At 37.7% G+C, this 22,475-nt stretch overlaps 1 protein-coding gene across 25 annotated transcripts in view; it reads right to left on the bottom strand.

The window, feature by feature from the left end:
* JAKMIP3 (Janus kinase and microtubule interacting protein 3) overlaps positions 1-22,475 on the bottom strand; it is a 118,876-nt gene that overhangs the window by 10,751 nt on the left and 85,650 nt on the right. For 15 of the 25 annotated variants that reach the window (XM_039337413.1, XM_039337421.1, XM_039337407.1 and 12 more), the window contains 10 exons: positions 20,685-20,813; positions 18,487-18,615; positions 15,071-15,154; positions 10,584-10,646; positions 9,948-10,046; positions 5,176-5,274; positions 5,017-5,076; positions 2,349-2,414; positions 524-592; positions 353-430 (listed from right to left, as the gene is read on the bottom strand). In XM_039337413.1, the coding sequence (XP_039193347.1) occupies positions 353-430; positions 524-592; positions 2,349-2,414; positions 5,017-5,076; positions 5,176-5,274; positions 9,948-10,046; positions 10,584-10,646; positions 15,071-15,154; positions 18,487-18,615; positions 20,685-20,813 (876 nt within the window). The remainder of the gene's footprint in view (positions 1-352; positions 431-523; positions 593-2,348; positions 2,415-5,016; positions 5,077-5,175; positions 5,275-9,947; positions 10,047-10,583; positions 10,647-15,070; positions 15,155-18,486; positions 18,616-20,684; positions 20,814-22,475) is intronic. The other 10 variants (XM_039337415.1, XM_039337412.1, XM_039337420.1 and 7 more) reach the window with 3 other exon arrangements.

Genomic DNA, 22,475 nt, shown 5'->3' with positions numbered 1-22,475 from the left:
GGTTGTAAACGGAGAGAGCTCCTTTTTACCTACTTTGATCCTAACTGATTTTCGTATAATCAAATTACAATAAAAAAAATCAAAACCAGTTCCTAGGAATTAAATCTGTGTGTGCCAATCCCAAATGTAATGCAGGTTCACTTTAATTAATGAATCTTTTGCACTACTTCTCTGCGATAGAAAGTCTTTCAAGCTATGTGACCCAAAGATTTCAGGAGAGGTTCTCATTTGAATTTAAGGCACTGTTTCTCAACCTTGGCAACTTTAAGGTATGGGGATTACACCTCCCAGAATCCCCCAACTCGGGGAAAATGAACCAAAGTAAATTTTGTCCATAGACTTTCATACCTACCTTATGTGCTTGATCTAAAGACTGCTTCCTGTAATCCAACTCATCATCCAGATACCCCTTTTGTTTACTAAATAGGTCCTAAAAACAAGGAGATTTGGGTTATACTGATTTTCTCAGGAAATACAATATGCAGTCACTGATTTTTAAGTGTTTGATGAATCTTTGCACTACCTTTTCATTTTCTAGGTCTATCATCTTTTGTTGGAGTGCTGATTCTGTAACGTCTATCTGTTGTAGCCACTGCAGAGAAATGAAGAAAGATCAGATTTGATAGGCATATGTAGGGTTTGTTGACCTTGGCAACTTTAAGCAGTATGGACTTCAATAAAGGAGAATATTTGTAGCTCAGGGTTGAAATGAGGGGCCCTTGGTGCTCCCTGAGCTTTGCTATTTTCTTGTAGACATTTCATTACCCAAACTAGGTAACCTAAATCAGTGCTAGTAAGGTGTGAAGTAATGAAACGTCTGCAAGAACACACCCAAGCTCAAAGAAGTCATGTACGAACTTCAGCTCCCAGAATTCCTCTGCTAGTATGCTGGCTGGGAAATTCTGGGAGCTGAAATCCACACAGCTTAAGGTTTCCAAGTCTGACAAACATTGAGCATATCAGACACTGCATAACTCTGACTGTTGGTTTTATAACAAAATATCTCATTATGCTCAAGATCTTTAAATTTGGCAATTCAGTTATCACAATCTTATTTAAGCATTGTGATTTAGCACAGATAATCTGATCTTTGGACTCAATCTCTCACATAAAGGAGCCGAACACAATGCCTGCATAGTTATATTGTTAGATACTAACTGTAAGTCTAAGTTATAGTATGATATTTCTGTACCCAAATCTAAGGCACTTCCATTTTACAAACATGAAAAAAAAATATTTAGGTGAATGTAACTGAGCCAAACCAGGCACTGATCAGCAAGCAAATATTCTTAAAAACGTTTTGTAAGAGAGAATAGAAAATTAGGGATAGAGGGAACAGCTTAAATTATTTTAAAGATACTAGCTATGAACATACCACTTTGCTTCATTTTGTTGCTTATCCCACTCATATCAATTTAATAGCCATAGATATTTAAAAGGAATTTGGTTGGAAATGGTATTTACAGCTTTAGTTACTCTAAATTTTGGTTACTTCATCCCAGCATCCCAGCAACTATACATACAGACAAAATTGTTTCAGTATGATGCAGAATATGACCTGACAGCCACCCTACCAGTTATACTGGTGACATGGAGCTCTGAATGTCATTTTCAGGCAATGATAAAAGTAATTTGTACTCTGTTTCCCTGAAAGTAAGACCTACCCCCCAAACAAGCCCTAACTTGATGTTTTGGGGTGGCCCTAATATAAGACCTACTCCCAAAATAAGCCCTATTTTGGGGGCGAGGCACACACCTAAAAATCAAGCTGGGGTGAGGGTGTGGAGCTGCCCCACATCCCCTGCACCCACTTCCTTGCAGCCAGGCCTCTCCTAGCCAGCCCACTTCTTCTGCCGCGTCTTCTGCAGCCAGGCCTGCATTTCTCAGTCACAGGCCTTTCCAGATGGCCACTGCAGCCGAGAACTGAGATATGAATTGAATCCATAGCTTGGTACTTGGCTGCATAGGCCTTCCAAAAAAGCGTGACTCCTAAATGCAGGTCGGAATGCAGCTGCAGAATGAAGCTGCTCCTTCGGCCGCAGGAGAAGTGGACGGCTGGATGGTATTGTCAGTGCCAAAGGTGAGTATAAAAGACACTCCCCACAAATAAGACCTGGTGCCTCTTTTGGAGGAAAAAAAAAAAAAAGACCAGTCTTATTTTCAGGGAAACACAGTATGATCAAATCTTAGATACGTTTTTGAAGGCAAGGTTAAAGAGGATGTCAAACCTGTTATATTTCCTCTACTTTTATAAATCATGACACAGTAGTGTTGCATCAGAGAATAAGTTATGCTAATGTAACTGGACACTGAATCCCTCTCGGCAAAAGAAACGACATCCCCATTACCTTTTCTGCCAGTGTCAAAACTGTTCTTGCTTGTATGACTACAACTTGCTCCTCATTCGTTAAGTTCTAAATTAAGAGCAGAATAAAAGTATTATCACAGCCTACGTCTCTGCATTGTTTTTCCCTTCCCGAGGCTGCTCTTGTCCTGAATATTTAAACATTTCTTAAAACTATAAATCAAAAATAGTACTTTCTCAGGATAGTACAGATTGTAATTTCAAGATAACATTCCACGATCAGGGGGTGTTGAAATGGGTTGATCTCTGCAAGCCACTTCAGATAAATACACAGACGTTGTCTTACTCCATCTCTGAAGTATCAATTATGAATTCTCAATAAATATGAGAAGAAACATGATGATGTAAATAAATAACATTATTTATTTAGATCTATTCGCTTCCAGATGTTAGAACTTGGAAATCTGGAACAGCAACAGTAAATCACATCTTTGATTTTATGAAACAATACAGGGAACAAATCCTGAAGTCATTTGAAGGTATCCTGAAAAAACAGTCTTTTTATTTGTTTATAAGAAGCTCATTTGCACTTTATTCCCCCCCTCCCTGACTTCACAAAAAAGATCTGGAGTTCTCCAATCCTCTCCTCTGAAAATAATTGCCTATTGGTTGCATTGAACATCTGCCCATAAATGCCTCAGTATCTGCAAATTAATCACTAGAAAGAAATGAGAAGCCTAATTTATGACCCACTCCACTTCCCTCTCATCAGTGTAAATCTGCTAACTGCTGATGCCTAGATCAATCTCGGCAAAATGGAAAATCTGCCCTTTGGAATAGTCTCTCTCATTCTCAACATTCATTTGGCCACAGCCCTGCTGGTATTTAGGAAAACATAAAAACATGACTATTCCCGCCAGGGTTGGGGCTGGGATGAATAAATTCACGAGAGAGGGTGTGAATGTGGGCCAGTTTGCCTGTTTCTGATTTTTATGGCTGATTGTTGTTTTTTAAATCTTGATAGTTTTCTGTAAGCTGCCAGAGCCACCTTGTTCAAGTTGGACATACCTATAAATTCTTTAAATAATGTTTTTAAAACATCTGGAAAGGGAAGAATATATGATTAAGGCTCAGACAAACATAACTTCTCTTAAATGAAAGAAAAGTCTACCCTGCTTTTCTTTGCTTCCAATTAGATGTTGCCGTGACATATTGGGAAAATTAAATGGTGCCATAAGCAGTACATTTAATAAACAAACAAATAAATAACACAAATAAATAAATAAATATGTTGAGGAGGCTCTAGAAAAGGATTTGGGGTCCAGATGAAGCCAACAGGCATTGGATTGTACAGACCATCTCAACATAAACAAAAATTAATTCATTTCAGTCATGCTTCTGTCTCAAACTGTGGTATGTTCTAAAACATAATTCTTTATACAATTAAAAGATTTTTAAAAGTAGCAAAGAATAGTAGAACACTAGCAAAACACTAGTAAAAAAATATCCAATCCCCAAATTACAATATTAAGTTAGCTTGTCAACTCTACAAGGAACCTGGCTACAGCCACTTTCTTTGTTCCAAGTTGCCACAGGATTGGGAGGGGGATGGAGGATTTCTACTAGTCTAAACATTTTACTGTCCTGTGGGAACCAAGGTCATTTCTGTCAGTTAGATAGGGGCAGGAGCATTTAGTTAGAAAGTCCATCAAACTCTTCTACTGGGGAATTGCATAGCGCTGGGGAGGGGAGGGGAAATTCAACTTTGTAATATTGTTGCTTTCTGAAGGGAACTTTAGTCTTGGTTTCACTTTTGATTGTGCCAATACTATGTAACCAATAAACATGTTCTTTGAGGAAATCTCAAGCCTTAGAGTTCTGATTTATTTGGTCTTGTCTATCAGAACCTTGACATAGCTTGTCAAGGTGTAAGTAACTTTATTGTGCCTGAAAATTACTTTCCATGTTGTACCTTACCTGACAGATGCAACATGGAAAGGTACACCCAGTGGCATCATGGTCATAATCATCATTGTGACATACACACACTCCCAAATTTAACTCTCTCCAGGGTTTCTGATAGGATACTGGGAGAGGCGATAGTGGCCTATAGATTATTTGTTACCAACTTCTGTCTTATTCCATAAGATAATAGATTGGAGGCAGTATAATGGTTGTTGGCAGGGCGTTTTTTTTGTCATAGAACGCCCAGAACGGAGTTCCGGCATCTTTTTTGGATGGAACCTTGTAGGGTAGGCAAGGCGGGTTGTATGATGTGTGTGAGTTCTGGCACCTTTTTTTTTTTTTTTTTACAAAAAAAGCACTGGTTGTTGGTATAATGATATCACACAAGTGGGTGATATAAGGGTTAATGCATCTGTTTTCAGCCCTTAGCTACTTCATCCAGACAAAAATATTTAATCCTCCCCTAAACCCTAATCTAAACACTGTTGTTCTTTCCATTTCAGGGGGTCTCTAGGGGATGGGGAGGACTGGGAGATTGCATGTGACCTGTGTCTACCTAACCCTGACTTATATAATTGACATTCTTTATAAACTAGGTATGATGAAGTATCGATCTGAAACAAAGACTTCTCCATGTCAAAATGTTACTTAATTATAACAAATAAAATCAATCACATTTAATGCAGCTTGAGCAAAAGAACAAAACACATTCACTGAAACATGCACAATTAATTAAAGGAACATACACTTACGGCGTTATCCCCTAAAATATCCAGCTTTTTCATCAACTCTGCTACTAGTATATCCTAGCGGGAAAGAAATGGTCATGTGAAAAGAACACAATATTAGACCAAACGAGAAACAAGAATTAAAAACTGTAACAAGAGCAACTGGGAATTACTTACTGTTACGCCTTCTGCCTCGCAATAGACTTGGAGGGGACTTTTCCCTTCCGTAAAAGGAATGTGATGAAAATTAATTGCTGGTGATCTTCTCTCTCTCTCCTACAATCAAATTATTTGTGCAAAAAAAAAAATCATCAGCTTAGCCGACAATACAATTTCATTAGTTAATTTTCCAATGTAAGCTACAAAAAATATCAACTATTTAAGTTGATAAATTAGAAACTTTGTTTAAGGATTGTGTTTTGGCCACTTTGAGTGGCAGAAAATTATTAGCTGCACTGCTGCTCCTGAAGAAATGCGAAAAGAAGAAGAAGAAGAAGAAGAAGAAGAAGAAGAAGAAGAAGAAGAAGAAGAAGAAGAAGAAGAAGAAGAAGAAGAAGAAGAAGAAGAAGAAGAAGAAGAAGAAGAAGAAGAAGAAGAGAGAAAGAGAGTTTCTGAGGAGATTTTTCCCTCATGATTCTCGGAGGGTTTTTGCACCTTAGGTGAAGATGGCGCTTTGTCTTCAGCTCTAGATGGCTTTGCTGCATCCCTTCTTAGTGGCTGGTTTCTTGGCGCTGCTTTTCTTTCCTTTTCCTCATCACAAAAAGCAAACTTGATGAAGAGTGAATGAAGAAGACGGCAGGCCAGGGCAAGCTGCTATTTTTAGCCCCTTCCCATTGGCCAGAGGGAAATTGTCAGAACATTAAAGTGCTATAATGAAGCATCACAAAAATGCTCCTGACAATAGGTGGCTGTCTGGAAGGGACTAAGACCAAAAGCTACAATGTCCCCCCCCCAAATAAGTAATATCATGTTTATGTTTCTAATATGCTGGGAATACAAAGTCTGAGAAGGTTAGGCTTTCCTCACTTTCACTGTAAAAGCTCATCATACTGGATTGTGCACCTTGGGCTGCAGCAGAACCTTAGGAAAGACATATGAAAACAAACCAGACAAAGTGATGAACTCCTCATGAACCACCAGATGGCATCAGTTTTGATTCTGGGGCAGCCGTCACTCTTACAAAGAGAAGGTAAGATTTACAGAAGTAGGTACCAGATAGAAATCTGCCATTTATTTAGCAGATGGGTACAAATTGCTCTCAGATAGTACCAAGTAGCCCTCAACCTACGACCACAATTGAGCCCAAAATTTCTGTTGCTAAGCAAAACATTTGTTAAGTGAGTTTCGTCCTGTCTTACAACCTTTCTCGGCACCGTTGTTAAGTGAATCACTGCAGTTGTTCAGTTAGTAACACAGTTGTTAAGGGAATCCGGTTTCCCCAGATCCTTTGCTTGTCAAAAGGTCGCAGAAGGGGATCACATGACCTTGGGGCACTGCAACGGTTATAAATATGAGTCGGTTGCCAAGTGTCTGAATTTTGATCACATGACCATGGGGATGCTGCAACAGTCAGAGGTGTGAAAAAAGGTCATAAGTCACTTTTTTCACTGCCGTTGTAACTTTGAACGGTCACTAAATGAATTGTTGTAAACTGAGGACTAGTGGAGACATTGTGAAATTCCATTGTGCATAAAGTGCAGGAAAGATGTCCAATTTTACTAATACAGAGATATGTCCTGGATCAGGAGTTATATTTGCTTTCATTTAAGCTGGGTCTCAATCTTAATGCACAGGGACTTCTGTGAGCCAATGTAAATTGCTATGCCAAGTAGAAGTTAATACCTATTGACTTTTTATCTATGATTTTTCCTCTTTTTTCTTTTACTACCTGTTCAGGAAAAATACTGGAAATATTCACAGAAGATGCAGCTTTAGTAAGCAATACATTTAAGAAAAAACTGCAGGAGTTATTGGGGTGGGTGCAAATATATGGCAGGCCAAGGTAGCCAAAAAGGCAAGGGATTGTGCACGACACTATTGTGGACCATACCCCAGCCCAGAACACAACAGTGTGGCAGAGAAGAAAAATGATTTCCTGATTGCTGAAAAATCCTGGCTAGAGGAAACTACTTGTAAAACTATCTCCCAGTAAAAGCTACAAATGCAAAAATATGAAAACTATAGCACTGTAAGAAGCCCACTCTAGGGTACATAAACATAACCAGTTCTAAAGTGGGTGCATGTGTGCCAAAAGAAAAGATAATCAAGTCAAACTGCAGAAGGGTTACCAAAATAAGGACAGGCAAGTGATTTTAAAGAAGCTTAATGAAGAAATAGAGGTGAAAGAACTGGGAAGCATCGTATTATCTTGGTAGCCAGATCAGAAGTTATTTCATCAACCCAAAGACAAAAGATACAAGGTTTTTAGGCTTATACCTGTTATTACCTTCCTTTTATTTTTACCAAGTTTTAAAAAATCTTAAACTCCAGTTTTTAATGACATAAATCAAATTAGGAACAGTGATTGACTTGGAGGAGGAGACAGCAATTGCTTAATTTCAGCCCTTAAAGTAGTTTTGGGGAAGCAGGGAGAATGATGGGTTGGGTTGGCATGATGTACAGACTCACGATACTCATTCATAATGTTTCTTCAAAGGCAACACTTCTACAAACAGACAAAGGGGTGGGTCAAAGGACAAGATGGGATATGTACAGGTAGTCCTCAACTTACAACAGTTCATTTAGTGACCATTCACAGTTACCTCAACACTGAAAACAGTGATTTATGACCATTTTTCACACCACTGTTGCAGCATCCCTATGGGCATATGATCAGAATTCAGACGTTTGGTAACTGGTTCATATTTATGACAGTTGTGGTGTCCCAGCGTCATGTGATCAACCTTTGCAACCTTCTCACAAGCAAAGTCAACGGGGAAGCCAGATTCACTTAACAACCAGGTTACTAATTTAAAAACTGCAATGATTCACTTAATAACTATGGCAAGAAAGGTTGTAAAATGGGGCAAACCTCACTTAACAAATGTCTCACTTAACAACAGAACTGGTACCTCTATTGCACAGGTACAGTATAGGTGGTACCTTGCTCAATAGTAACTGTGAGAGGGATCTTGGAGTCCTGGTGGACAATCACTTAAATATGAGTCAGCAGTGTACTGCAGCTGCCAAAAAAGCCAACACAGTTCTAGGCTGCATTAACAGAGGGATAGAATCAAGATCCCGTGAAGTGTTAATATCACTTTACAAGGCCTTGGTAAGGCTACACCTGGAATACTGCACCCAGTTTTGGTCACCACGATGTAAAAAAGATGTTGAGACTCTAGAAAGAGTACAGAGAAGAGCAACAAAGATGATTAGGGGACTGGAGGCTAAAATATATAAAGACTGGTTGCTGGAATTGGGTATGTCTAGTTTAACGAAGAGAAGATGAGGGGGGACATATTAGCAGTGTTCCAATATCTCAGGGGCTGCCACAAAGAAGAGGGAGTCAAGCTATTCTCCAAAGCACCTGAAGGCAGGACAAGAAGCAACGGATGGAAACTAATCAAAGAGAGAAGCAACCAAGAACTAAGGAGAAATTTCCTGACAGTTAGAACAATTAACAATTAATTTCTGCCTCCAGAAGTTGTGAATGCTCCATCATTGGAAGTTTTTAAGAAGAGGTTAGACAACCATTTGTCTGAAATGGTATAGGGATTCCTGCCTGAGCAGGGGGTTGGACTAGATGACCTCCAAGTCCCTTCCAATGCATTGCATTGCATTCTATTCTATTCTATTCTATTCTATTCTATTCTATTCTATTCTATTCTATTCTATTCTTACAGAACTTTTGGGCTCAATTGTGGTTGTAAGTTGAGGACTACCTGTATTTGTTTTTTTTTTACATTCAAAGCTGCTTAGATCTATTTTATAGAACAGTGGTGGCGAACCTATGCCACAGGTGCCAGAGGCAGCACTCGGAGCCCTCTCTGTGGGCACATGTGCCATTGCCCCAGTCTTGCCTCCCCCCGTGACCCCCTCCTCTCCAGCAGCCTCCCTGAAGGAGAGTCACCCTCAAGCGTGGCCCACACGGAGCAGCACAGCCAAGGACATGGCAGCCATGCAGCTTAGACAAGACTCTGCCCTCACACCCCATCATGCAGTTGATCCTGCAGGGTGCGGGCAGAGCGTCTGGCCACCATAGTGCTGCTAGGTTGCCTGGGCGATCTGTGGCGGGCCCTGGAGGCGGTGAGTGGTCGTGTGGGCAGACGGGGCGGGGGCGTAGAGCAGGGGCAGGGCAGGGGGGTGGAGCGGGGGCGTGGCCAGTTTTTGGGCACTCGGTCTCTAAAAGGTTTGCCATCACTAATATAGAAGGTTGCACATTTACTGCTTGTTCTCTTAAAAAGCAAAATTAGTCTAACCTAAAGCAAGCTGGAGGATGAGGGGAGTTGCAGTCTGACCTATCTGAAGACCACCAGGTTGAGAAAGACATATAAGCCCTAATTTAATAAGGCTCATGCAAGCTAAAGCTAATGAAAGGAAGCATCAGGCTTACATTGATCATCTTATCAGCATTTATTTCCACTTAACACAACTTGTCACCCTGCTAGGAATTGCAGTGATAAATAGTTGTTTAAATATGCCAATGCTAGCAAACACCATTTGTTTTGTCTAAAATGATGACCCAACAGAAGGAAGAGGGGAGGAACCTGAAGGGTGATGGAAACTGCACTTGGCAAACCAGAATACACTGAAGACCAATACATGAATTTGCCCAATATATGGAACCAAGTGATTAATGTAATCATGCCTTATATTGAAACTACTCTGGCAGAGCTTCCTAGATGACCTCCTATACTCCAATAATGTCCCATGAGCCATAGTGAATGAGGAACACATGACAAAACTTGGAAACATGATAGAACTCAAAACTTCTGGTACTTACTTACCTCAAGTTCTAATATTCTAAATTCCAACAGTTCATTTTGATCTTTAGCATCCTGAACCTCATGCTTTAGCCGAGCTTCTTCTACTTCCATTTGTTTTATCTAGAAAAGCAGAAGGATTTCCCCCTTTTTTTGTCAATAGCTTGTTTTTATTATACAATGACTAGAGAACAGATTATGGAAGCTAAGAGTGTGATCTCTAATTCTGCTGCAGCCATTAACTCAGGATTATACTATATCAAACCACCACTGCTCATCCTCACACTTCTATATGTAGATAATAGTATTAACCAATTTTAAAAACAAATGTCAGAGCTGAGGTATATGTGAAAACTAGAAAGGCTAAATGTTGTTGTCATTCTACAAAAAATGAAAGTCACAATTTTATAGTTTATGTTATTTTAATCTTCAGAATTGAAATAGGAATGAAGATGTCTAAACAACATTGAGAATACAAAAAAACCCCACCATTTCTGTCTGGTGACAATTCTTCTATAAGTTTGGACTCAAATAATATACCCTTTTCACAAAGGACTTCACCAAACAAATACATTTCATGAAATGCTCTTTTGCCTTAGGATTTTTCTTTACTGATACATTTACACTTATTTTTATGTTTCTTATGAAAGTGGAAGATACCTTTTCCACAAGCTCTTGGTTTCTTTTGTATAAAGCCTGCTTTTCTTCAATCCACTTCATGTCCTTAAAAAAAAAATTAGTGTTAGAGAAAAGAGATGGGAAAACACCATGAATCTTTTAAAAAGGCAAAACATTTGAAGAGAGAATATACGTGCATAAGAAACTAGGAAAGCACAGCTGAAATTTGTCTTCCTGATTTGGCTTCAGTAGTTTCTAGAGAAAAATACATTTTGACTTTCCAACAGCTGATGATCTGTCCTTTGAAGATCACTGAAATGAAACACACTATTTTTTTTCTTTTTGTTGTTGTTGTTAGGGTTGAATGTATGCTTTTGTTTCATTTTGTTTGTTTTTGTTTTACTGTTTTATATTTTATTTTCTATGATAAAATAAGAAAAAATAAGAAAAATAGAGGGAACAAAGCAAGAACAAAGCATCTGTTCAAGAGAAAGAGCTAACCCAAAGGACTGTGTTTCTGGATTATACACCAATAATATATACCAATAAAGGAAAATATTTGTAGCTCAGAGTTGAAATGAGTCGTCTTTAATGCCCTCTGAGCTTAGTTGCCATGAATCGAACATCTCAGAAACCACCAACAGACTACTACAGGGGTCTTCAAACTTGGCCCTTTTATGACTTGTGGACTTCAACTCTCAGAATTCTTCAGCCTGGCACACTGGCTAAGGATTTTTGGGAATTGAAGTCCACAAGTCATAAAAGGGCCAAGTTTGAAGACTCCTGGACTACTACATCCACATGGAATCAGCTTAGGAACCAAGCCAACTAAAACCCTTCAAAACATCCCAAGTAAGCCAAATACCCAGCAGCAGCTAAAGAAAAAAACAGGAGTCATCTAACAACATACAGTGTAATGACTGCAACAGCGACTTTGTAGGATAATCAGGCAGAAGACTAGCAGAATACATCCATGAACACCAACAGCAGTCAGAAGACATGGTGAAAACTCTTTAATTTCACAACATATAGACAGACGTAACCATAGTTTCAATTGGGAAACTGTAACCATCTTAGACTAAGCCAAGTCCAAAATGCTAGGGAATTTCTAGAAACATTGGCATTCTGACAAATTAGCCATCAATAGACCCATAGACATAAACAATATTTCCATACTATGCAAAAGAGACAATCAACAAGCAAAAAAAGATCAAAACACCTCCCCATCAATCAGCACCCAGATGAACACAAAGATTAACATCAGATCAACAATAAATAAACAATACCACAAACAAGGAATGACCAAAGAAGCCAACAGTAAACAGGCCAAGCAAAGATCTATAAGACAACACCCCTGCCCAACACTGACAGGGCAAGCCACACGAATATAAACTGAGAGCAAACCCCACTCCTAACTATCTACTGATGGTGTTACCTAGTTTGGGTAATGAAACATCTGCAAGAAAACAACCAAACTCAGAGAGCACTAAGGAACCCTCAATAATATATACATCCAAGTTACCTTCCAAAATCTCAGTTTTATAGCCAAAATTGAGCTTAAAACTAAATGAGATCAAGAACTAAGCTATAGATTTAGTAAGTGCATTTCTGGGAGAAAAAAAAATCTTTTCTCTAGGACTATAATAAAAATTTCTCATACAAAACAAAATAAATAGAGCTCAAATAAGAATCAAATCAATCTCTCCCTGGAAATGAGATTGGCAGCAGCTTTAGGTAGAGGCAATGCTTGAAAAGGAAAAAAAAGTCAAAGGACTTTTAAATGTGCAGCAAGGAAGGATGAGTATGAACACGGACAGCAGGTGTTTGGACATTTCTAGATTGTCCAACAAAGGCTGCCAAGTCTCAACAATTCTAGGATGATGATAAGGACAGGAGAGAAAATGAGAGGTTCACCCTGAAAAGTGAAAAGAAACCACAAAGAATCTGAGTAGCTTGACTCCTACAACAATGTGACAAAAGACAGACTGTTAAAGACAAAATCATACCAGAGGTGGCTATTAGATTGATACCAAACCCCACTTCTCTCCTGGTTCCCTGCTTCCCTACCCATTCATCTTTTATTCTTATATCGCTGTAGTCTCATTGTTTTCTTTCTTATTGTTTATTCTATTGTCCCATTACTTTGTTACTATTATATTTACACCTCTTAACATTTCTCCATTATTATTGTTGTAAGCCACTTAGTGTAGCCCCATGGAGAGGTAGGTGGCAAATAAATTTAACAATAAATGAATAAAATAAAAGGGGTGAGGCATTCTGGTACTATTTGACCAATTAGGAGGGTGAGAGACGTTAAAGGAATATTTTTCTTGCCACTGCTCCATATTAATCACTTAAAGTTTCTTCTGTTAGGTAAGTGGGTTTTACAAGTTTTATAAGAATCAGCCAAGCTCTGGTATTTTTAAAAGAATTTCTCTTCAGGTTAATTAGGACACATCTCTCCACACTTCAGTTGTAATATTTGAACAATTGAAAATCAATTTTCTGACATTTCTTCTAAATTTCGGCTCACCTTTTCCAGAAAAAAATGGAAACAATTGAATTGGAAAAACACAATATATAAATATACATGAAACAGAGATCCAACCTCTCTCAACCTTTATATAATACCTGTCATTATGGCACTTTCCATTCTGGCTAGAGATATTAAAAGGTTAGTAATAAAGGTCCAACTCATCTGGCAAGTACTAGATTTAAGTAACAAAATGGTTAAAGCAAAAAAAAATTGTGAGTGTATTTGATTTAGAGGAAAACAACTGGATGTTGAGCAGCCTATACAATATAAACTCCAAAAAGAGATCATGATATGAATGGAAATCATGAAGTTCTGTTTTTAAGGGCAATAAATCAAATGAAAAGCATATATAACTGATAAAATATTGATTTATATTGATATAGAAATGTTGATGTCAGAACTGCATAAAATGCATTCAATATAGAAGCTTATTATGTTTTTTTATACAGTGTTTATTCTGATAGATTGAAACACAAAATTCAGTAAATTTTAAGGACAGAACCTAAGTTATATTCAGAACATTCTACACTAACTTCTTGTTGATTTTCAAGTATAATTCAAATTGCTGGATTTGGATTTTGAGCCATGGTATTTGATGGACAGTTCTCGTTTTCTGCCATTTGTCTTTTTTCTGAGATCATCTTTCTCTCTCTGCCTGCGCTGCTTTGAATTTTAATACTCATTGCTCCATTCACACAAAATAATAAAGCATTGTTTAATGGACAGAAAGGGAGCATGAATAAAAATGGACTGCAGGATTGCAGCACATTTCAAATATTAATAGCAATAACACTTAGACTTACATACCACTTCATAGCGTTTTACAGCCCTCTTTAAGCAATTTACAGAATCAGCATATTGCCTCCAACAATCTGGTTCTCATTTTCCTGATCTCGGAAGAATGGAAGACCTCGGTCAGGATCAAACTCCTGGCAGTGGGCAGTGTTAGCCTGCAATACTGCATTCTAACCACTGTGCCACCATGGCTCATTATGTGATATAGTATGGAAGGTGCTGGACTTGAATCAACCTTCAGCTCACTAGGGGATTTTGATCCAATAGCTCTCTCACCAAACTTATCTCACAGATTTGTTTCTATGGGGAAAATTCAAGGATACAATGCTATGCATGCTGCCTTGAGCTCTTGGAATAAAGGCAGGATATAAATCTAATAAATAAACAAACTTACTTGTTTATTATTAATTTAAATAAATAATAAATAAAACCAGGAAATATGGTTTATAGTAAACTAAGATCTAACCTGTCCAGAATTTGGAACTGGTGTATTTAACTATAATTTAAATTATAACTTGCAGGTTAGTGGAACGAAGGAATCAGAAAATGTGGAACTGAATTCTATTTCTGTTTCCAGTAAAGAAGGAGAGATTTTACTTGGACTATTTTATACATATAAACTGATTTAGCTTTAGAAATATAGAAATACAGAAATATTTCAGACTTACGGTATGTCCCATGAATGGAATTATCAGGAAAATTAATTCAGAATTAAATTCACTCCTCCTCTAGATCATTCAGTGATTTTCCAGAAATTAATCCCGTGAAATGGAAAAGGGGTATAAGATTACAGACATAGTTCAACCCGAAAACAAGCCTGCTTCATCCCAAACGCAATGTTCAGAACCATTTTCAATTCAGCAGATTAATTTTTGGAAAACTTGGACAATCTCTAGGAAAGCTTGGAATGCACAGGGAATTGGATTTTGCTCATACTTCCATGCAGAGCTTTTTTTTGTCATAGAACACCCAGAAAGGAGTTTCGGCACCTTTTTTGGATGGAACCTTGTAGGGTAGTCAAGGCGGGTTGTATGACATGTGTGAGTTCAGGCACTTTTTTTTTTTTTTTTTTTTACAAAAAAAGCACTGCTTCCTTGTGAACTGTCCTATTGTTAGTTATCTTATAGTGATAACTTTTGATAAATTTGTTACAATAATGTGAACTAGCACAAAGCACTTTTTTCCCAATGTATATTACCTGTCCTTGTTCAGCAAGTGCCTTTTCTAGATCCTCTATTTGAGCTTGGGATCTCTGAATTTCTGCCTGAAGCTGCTCACGAGTCTGTAGGATGGGATTGAAGAAATGTCAAACTTACTCTGATTGCTGCTATGCTAAATTACAATGCAATCTTACCAAACTGAATGGCCTAAGGCAGGCAACCTTGGCTCTTTTGTGACTCGTGGACTTCAACTCCCAGAATTCCTGAGCCAGCTCAGGAATTCTGGGAGTTGAAGTCCACAAGTCATAAAAGAGCCAAGGTTGTCTACCCCTGGCCTAAGCAAATATTGCAGACACTTGAATATTTAGTCACACACTCAAATAAATCAATTGTACATTCATTTTATCCCTAGGACATGTTTTCATGGAAGGATAAGAAATTGGAACTGATACATGCTAAAGACAGCATAGCTTTCTTATACCAATTCCAATACTTCAGGGGCACATTTTCATGTTCATCATCCTGTATCACCTATTTCTTTTAGATTATTAAAAACTGATTTCATGTAATACCTGTCAGTAACCATAGGAAATTGGTTACAAAACGGTGAAAAATTATGTGCCTGTACAACTTTACTAATAACCCTTCATTTACTTTTTTTATTTTCTAGCATCTACAATGCCATTGAATTCCAATTTCATTCAGGAAATTTGTTAAAAATAAACATGTTTTCATTAGGGATGTTTACTTCTTAGCTGGGGATGAGTTGGTTAGTATTTTCCACTTTACGGCAATTTCATTTAATGTTTAATTATATATTTAATTATATATTCACATATGCATGTATAAACACATTGATCTTCAAGACATATCTCAGAAAAAAATTTCATATATTTTTAAATTGGGAATTGTACTGGAACACTGGAAAATATGGAAGCAGATCGATAATTATGTGATCAGATTTCCATTTCTGCAGTATTGAAATCCACAAAGATCATATTCCAAAAGTTTTATTCCTCTTGTTTAAAAACTCAGGCTTTCATATTCATTCATTCATTTATTCATTTATTAAATTTATATGCTGTCCAGAGTTGTCTTATCAGTGAGAGAGACAGCATATAAAGTTATAAACAAATAAATAAGGTTATATATGCAAATTGCTTACTTTCAGAGACCTTAGATTTATTACATCTGATATTCCATGAGATATTATTCCATAGATAAATCCTATATCGTGGAGGCAGAGGAAAAATACCAGTTGGTCTTGTCACATGTCCAGAAAAGAAAGGAAACTGGTCTTGTTATTATTATTATAAGATTCATTATTATTATCATGCAACATGGCTAGAATGCATAATTATCAAATTTAAATATCTAGTTTACTCCCTGAAATTTTATGTTTAAACAAAAAATCACATTTCAAGACCAGTGCCTAGGACAGTGGTGGCGAACCTATGGCACACGTGCCAGAGGCGACACTCGGAGCCCTCTCTGTGGGCACGCATGCCATGCCCCGGAGATGGCAACAATCCCTCTTCAAGCAGTCGCTCGCTAACTTGCCGAGGTTCCACGTGGCTGGATGCATCCCAGCACAGCTGGTTTCTCTCCCCTCTGTCTCATCCCTCCTGGCCTCGCATGCTCTCCTTTTCCCGGGCACGACCCACTGCATCGCCTCCTCAGCTGTTGGCCAGCTGTCCAGCTCAGAGGCGGCTTCTCTGAACTGCTAGTGGCAGGCTGTGGAACCACAGAGTGCGCCAGTCGAGGGGCTGGCAGGCTGTGGCTGCTGACGGACACTGTTGGCCCCCATGCGCTCGCTGGCCTCTGTGTCCAGGGGCCGATGGTGTCAGGCAGCAGCCGCCCCGGCCCCTCCCTCACCCTGCAACAATGGTACCCCAGCCCTGCCTCACCTTGCCTCACCTCACCCCACAGGACAAGCCTCCTGCTGACTGCCCCACCTACCAGAGACCTGGTATTTATTTATTTATTTATGAGACTTATATACCGCTTTAAGTGCAAGCACTCTCTAAGCGGTGTACACCAGTAAGCAATGTATCTATATATTTACATTGCCCCCAACAATCTGGGTCCTCATTTTACCTACCCCGGAAGGATGGAAGGCTGAGTCAACCTTGAGCCGGTGAGATTTGAACCGCTGACCTGCTGAACACAGTCAGCTAAAGTGGCCTGCAGTACTGCACTCTAACTGCTGTGCCACCTTGATATTTGGTACTTATTGTCACATCATAACATAAATAAGTGGGGAGTGGAAGGAACAGGTGAAGAATTTGGTCCTAGGAAGTTATTATGGGAATGTTCTCCTCCTGTTATCTGATTACCTTATTACTGTGTAGCCTTAATATTTAGCCAAGTCAGATATGATACTTGAAAGAAACAGTTCCTTGCCATGGAAAATTGATACCCTTACACACTAGAAAGTTCTGGCAGACTTATCTACTTTGGAAAAGAAGCTTAGTTTGCTAGAAAAGCTTCTTTCCAACTTCCATGCACAACAATTCTTTTAGCAATAGGAATAAAAATGAAAGAGATAAAAATATATATTTCGCGATCATAAATAGTTACTTTGTCAGAGATGTGTATAAGGTACTTTTCCAAAAAAGGTGATCCACAAGGAAGAGAAAACAGAAATCAGCATGCTCAAATTATTCAGTTTAGAATATATTTTTATGAAATGTGTATGGGCATTTAATATTCAAGGACATGGATTAGAATTTCCACAGATTTTAATGTCAAGGGTTTTCCTTTAAGCACTGTTTTCAAGCTAATAAGGGCTTTCTTGGTGTATGCTTATATGTAAATTTTTAGTAATTTCCTTCATCCTTAGACAGACAATTGTAATTTTATTCCAAATTTAAATCAACAAAAAATGTTGTAGTATGCCAGGAAAAGAAAAAGAGATTGAAAGCCATGATTTAGATGCTCTGGATTTACTGGTGGGATGCTGGAAATATGTGACTTGCAATGCAATAATCAAAGGATTTCTTAATAAGTGTAGTTTTTAATTTATTGGTGGGAGAAGCAAAGCAAGTTTGTTAAATGTCAAGCATTCCTATAATTTCACACAACTCCCTCTCACAATTTATTTATTTGTTTGGTTTTTATTTAAAATGTTTATCTAGCTTCCCAGCTTTTAACACACATGGAGTGGTTCCCAGTAAAGCATAAATCTATACAGTGTATCTTTAATGCCCCATTCTCAGCATATCTTTTTAAATAGGTCCCTCTAAAGAAGAGGGGGGGTCCAAGCTTGGCAATTTTAAGACTTGGCTGGCTGGGGAATTCTGGGAATTGAAGTCCACAAGTCTTAAAGTTGCCAAGGATGAACACACCTGTTCTAAAAGTGAGAGGGAGGGGAACTGGAAAATTTGTAGAAAGTTTAAGAGCAACATGATATGGTTACAAGTCTTTACTTTCATGTAATATAAGCCATTTAGACCTTAACTTCTCGTTCAGCATCCAACGTCCCTCCAACTTGTTCTTGCAACAGTGCATATGCCCTCTGTAAAGCTTGATATTCCATTGTCAGTTGCCTGAATCTTAATTCTGTTTCTTCTTTGGCCATACCCTAGTATGAGAAGGAATACAAAACTGAACTGGAGATGCAATGACCCCAATAAAGCATTCATCAGTGTGTTTATGAACAGTATAAACTCTTCTATGAAATCACGCAGTGAAAGAATTATAAAAAATGTTATTAATGGATTAACAGAAAATATTTTTAATGCCAAATCTGTGCTAGTCTCCAAATTACATGACCAAACTAGGAACCGCAGCTTAAAGTCTACCAATGATTTTTCTTGGACCAGAGTCCAACTTAACAGATACTATGGAGCTAATCTATGTGGTCACTAAGAGTCAACAATGATCGCATATAATCAATTTAAAGTAACATTTCTCTAAACATAATTTATTATTATTATTATTATGGATCATTGCACAGTCAGGCAGATGTTCAGACTGGATATGGCATTTTGTCTACCTATCGAGTCCTTACCCAGGACCTGGGATAGGCAGATGTGGATGTTTGATGGTATTACAGATATCGTCGCAGGATGGAAGCAGTTCCTAGTAAGGCCGCTTTTTGCAATTGACTAATAGCGAATTTGTCAATGTCAATGGTGTTCAAGTGGTGCTCCAGTTGTTTTGGGATTGCACCCAAGGCGCCTATGACTATTGGTACTACCTTTGCTTGCTTTTGCCACAGTCTTTCTATTTCTATTTGTAGGTCTTTGTATTTTGTTATCTTCTCCAGTTCTTCCTCGTCTATTCTGCTGTCTCCAGGCACTGCCACGTCCACTATCCAGACTTTTTTGTCTTTCTTATCGACAATTGTTAAGTCTGGGGTGTTAAGTTGCAGGTGCTTGTCTGTTTGAATTCTGAAGTCCCAGAGCAGTTTAATTTTATCATTTTCTATGACTTTCTCTATTTTATGATCCCACCAGTTTTTGCTTACAGGCAAATGATCTTTTTTGCAGATCTTCCAATGCACCATTGTTGCTACTTTGTCATGCCGCTGCTTGTAATCAGTTTGTGCAATCTTCTTGCAACAGCTTACCAAGTGGTCCACTGTTTCTTCAGCTTCTTTGCATAGGCGGCCCTTACTGTCTGTTGCTGTCTTCTCAATTTTGACTTTGTATGCATTTGTCCTTAAGGCTTGGTCTTGTGCAGCCAGAATTAATCCCTCGGTCTCTTTCTTCAATTTTCCTGCTCTTAGCCATTGCCAGGTTTTATTATTATCTGCTTTCCCATCTATTTTTTTCATGTATTGGCCATGTAGTGATTTGTCTTCCCATGCCTCTATTCTGTTCTTCATTTGGTCTTTCTTGTAGGCCAGTTTGGTCTCTCCAGTAGTTAGTAAGCCTTCCTGATATACTAATTTCAGTGCATCTTCATCATTGTTCTTCAGATATTATTATTATTATTATTATTATTATTATTATTATTATTATTATTAGCATATGGTATTGTTATAGTAGCCAGGAGACTACAATGCTATTGCAGAATAGTAGTTTGGCTTACCAAGGTACTAGCCCTATTATAGGAAATACTTGTGTGCTTCCCAAGGTGCACCACAGGAGGGTCAGCTGGCTTCACACCAGAGAGATGAGTGGCTCTTCTTCCAGCATCACCCAAGGCCCCTTCCCTTCCCGGGGTTGCCTTGCAAACAGGAGCCTCAACTGAGAAGGTTCGGAGCCGTCAGGAATCTGCCTACTGCACACAGTACCAGCTCATCTCCCCACCAAAATGGTCCCTATTTATTTACTTGCATCAAACATGCTTTCGAACTATCAGGTGGAAAGAAGCTGAGGTGAGTAACAGAAGCTCACCCTGCTATGCAGTGCTAGAGCTTGAACGGTTGGAGCTGAGACGATCTCAGTGTCATTAAGCCACTGAGTCACCACACCTCACTCTAAATATAAGATAGAAAAGTCTTCCATGTATGACTTAAATATTCTCCATTTTGAAGTCAGCTCTAGAAGAGACCTTGTTGCTCATGGTCAATGGTATACTGCAATGATCTCCCTGCAAAGTTTATATTACTACTACTAAAACAAGAATACATTTAATTACATTCCATATAATATCTCTTTAAGCATAAATTCCTTTTTGAACATTATACATATCATAAATTACCTCTTCCAAGTCATCATCTGGTGTGCAGGGAGTTTGATCTGTTCGATCCGTTTGGTATGAGATTGAAGAGCCGTCAGATTCAAGAGATGCTTCTTCATCGTACCCAAAAAATGTTTCCACCACTGGCTTCTGACCAAATGACAATGTGTAAGTACAAACAAGCCAAAGTTGCAAAGATGTTAAGCATAACAGACATAAGGAATGATTAGATTTCTTTCTTCTGGACTGCAGTGCTGTTTATGAATTTCAGCACTTTTCTCATTATACAGTAGCTTATCAGATCTGCCATATAAATGGGCAGCAGAGTAAGTAATAATTATCCATCAAGTACAATTCATAGTTTTCTAATCATTAATGAATACTGAAGCTGCTTTTCAGCCAGCATAAATCTTCTATAATTTCAATAGAGAATCATCACAAATGAGAGTAAACTTGATATTTAATCTATCGTGGGATAAAAAAAATTGGCACTATCATCTATGAGTATTCTCTCGATGCATAAAAAAAGGGATTGTGAACTGGAAGAAAATCTTTAAATAGACTTTCATAGAGATAAAGATGTTTAGGAAGAACAGCTAAAAAGGGGATAAGAGGAGGGGGTATAAATTGAGAAGGAATGGATGGGGGAAGGAGGGTGTCAGAATGGAAGGTTTTGCAAAATAATTGATTTAGGGACTGGTAGGGATGAAAAAGCTCTATGGTAGGACTTATATTGTCTTTAAATTAAAAGATAATAAGAGAACGGATTGGCATCATTTCATATATACTGTTTGAAAATATATAAAACTATCTCAATTTTCGGTATTCTAAAGAGTTGGGGATATTTTACTCATGGAGGAGGGAAATATCTTTCCATTAAATAACTCCAAATGAGCAAAGAAGAAAGTGCTTATTTTAGTCAAGAATCAAGATAAGAAAGCAAGTAGCAATTCCTTGGAATTCACTTTGCTGCAATTCACTACGGGGAGATGTTTAAACTTCTGAAATTTAGGGAGAAATGTTGAGGAAATAGCTGAGATTTGCTTAGCTCTTCCGCCTTCTAAGAAGTTGTTGCCAGATGTTCTGGAATAAAGACTGATAGACTCATATACAGAGATCAGTTTATTTTTATTTTTTTATAGATATTTTATTGGTTTTTAACTATAACAATCTCCAGTGCCTAGTGCACAGCATGTTGTCTTGGTTTATATTTTAACAAGAAAAAAAGGACAGTAATAATTAATTAACAGTCAATAATGATTAAATTTGATAATTCCATAATATGCTACTTAATAATACATTTCTTTGATCTTCCCTTCTCCCATTTATATTTTCCTTCTTCAACCTTAGCCAAAATATAATTCTTAATATTTTCAATATATAAATGATTAGGTATAGACATTTTTTATATTTATACAAATAATAATTATCTCTTTATATAACATTTTTTCAGCTTATATTATTCTCATAACCATCATCTCATTAGTTCAGCATGCATCCTATTTTTATAATTTTTGTTCACTTAGATTCCGTTATATTAAATCCAACTCTTATCAGTCATAATTTCTTCATATTAATCATCTCACTGTCTAAATTTTCCCATTTAGATACATCATCCCAATATCTTATGTCATGCATTATAAAAATACTATACTTTTTATCTGTCTTATAGTATCTAGATATAACATCCTTTTTAATCAGTTTATATTTTACTTATATATTAATAAAACTTATATCAACCTACTATTTTAACATTTAATATATTATAAAACATACTATATTATTTAAATCAGTGGTTCTCAACCTTTTTAA

This window comes from Crotalus tigris, unplaced genomic scaffold (genome assembly GCF_016545835.1).
Source record: "Crotalus tigris isolate CLP2741 ecotype Arizona unplaced genomic scaffold, ASM1654583v1 scf7180000017678.2327064, whole genome shotgun sequence".
In the NCBI taxonomy this organism is placed as follows: Eukaryota; Metazoa; Chordata; class Lepidosauria; order Squamata; family Viperidae; genus Crotalus; species Crotalus tigris.
The sequence above is the reverse complement of the archived record's forward strand: the minus strand, read 5'-3'. Positions and strand labels throughout refer to the sequence as shown.